Consider the following 1,295-nt stretch of genomic DNA (forward strand, 5'->3'; position numbering starts at 1 on the left):
TGCACAGCGGGATGGAGATGGGCTGGCAGAACCCGTGGTCCGGGATGGAGATGCCCTTCTCGCCGTGGAACTGGCCCCAGCAGGAGCCCAGCAAGTTCAGCCAGAGCAGCAGCGAGCAGAGCCGGTGCAGGACGCTGGAGGGGCGCATGGTGTCTGCCGCGGCGAGCGCTCCCCGGGCCCCGGGCGCGGCCTCCCGGCGCGGAGCCGGCGGAAAAGTTTGCGGGCGGGAGTTGAGCGACCGCGAGCGCGTCCCGAGCCGGGCACTGGGCGCCCTCCCCGCAGCCGGCCGCGCTCCCCGAGCCTCTCCCTCCGGCCCGGCCCTCCTTTGTGCAGCTCCAGCCCTCTTCATTCCCAATTAGTCGGTTTCAAGGGGCCCGGCCCTCCCCCCGGCCGGGGCTCGCCTAATCAATTCCAGCCCGGCCCCTTTCTTCCCTCTCCGCCAAAAGGGAGCCTTGAAACAGCCCGGCCGGAGCCGCAAGACCCTTCCCAAAATTGCCTCTCGCCCAATCAGATTCAAACCCCGGGCCCAGCCCCGAGGGCAGGATTGGTCAACCACAACATAATGAGATCAGAGACCAGATGCCAAAGAAACCTCCCCCCCAGCCTTTGCTTTTTAAAGGGGCCAATTTATTATTAATCATCATTGCGATTATTGTTTTGCACATACACTGATCTTCGCGGCCGGGTACAGCCCCGCGAGGTCCTCTGCCACCCTCCTGTGCCCACTGCCAGCAGCGGGGCATCACCCGCCTCGGACTGGCCCCCTCCTCGCTTCCCCAATAGCAGACTACAAGCTGCAGGGGCCGGGCAGCTTCGGGGAGTTTCATCGGAAAGTTTGGCCGGCTTCTTCCCGGGCTGCTTATTTCAGTCGTTTGCTGATGGACTTAAATACCTGCTTGCAAACAGGCAGCCCCGACCTCAGTTCCGGGTTTTCAAGACACTTTAGACAACTTCGAGTTTCTTTTCTTTGCTCCGATGACATCTTTATTCTTTCAGCTTCTCTCTTCGGGGTGCTGTGCTTTTTTTTCCTGGTTAGCTAGTCTATAAAAACAAACCAAAACAATCCCCCCCCCCGTCCGTGCATTCTTGTAAATACTGAGCGGACGCACAATCTCAGATTTTGTGAAAAAAAACCTTTCCAAATGTGCCCCCGCCAGCTTACAGACGTCAAGGTTTTACGTCCTATTTATTTTTCTTTAAAACAGGATTCTACCCTTTGGGTTTGGAAGCACGTGATTGCACTGGGTTTTATTTAAATTGCTACTCGCAACCCCCCCCCCCCCCCCCCCCCCCCC

The 1,295-nt window shown here is 58.6% G+C and overlaps 1 protein-coding gene across 1 annotated transcript in view; it reads right to left on the bottom strand.

The window, feature by feature from the left end:
• Positions 1–416, bottom strand: part of FZD2 (frizzled class receptor 2) — a 7,589-nt gene extending 7,173 nt beyond the window's left edge. Inside the window, exon 1 of the mRNA XM_019523548.1 lies at positions 1–416. Within this exon, the coding sequence (XP_019379093.1) occupies positions 1–349 (349 nt within the window). The 5' untranslated portion in view covers positions 350–416.
• Between the last annotated feature and the right edge of the window lie 879 nt (positions 417–1,295).

The sequence above is a fragment of the Gavialis gangeticus genome, unplaced genomic scaffold (genome assembly GCF_001723915.1).
Source record: "Gavialis gangeticus isolate Ggan-Ray unplaced genomic scaffold, GavGan_comp1, whole genome shotgun sequence".
NCBI classification, from domain to species: domain Eukaryota; kingdom Metazoa; phylum Chordata; order Crocodylia; family Gavialidae; genus Gavialis; species Gavialis gangeticus.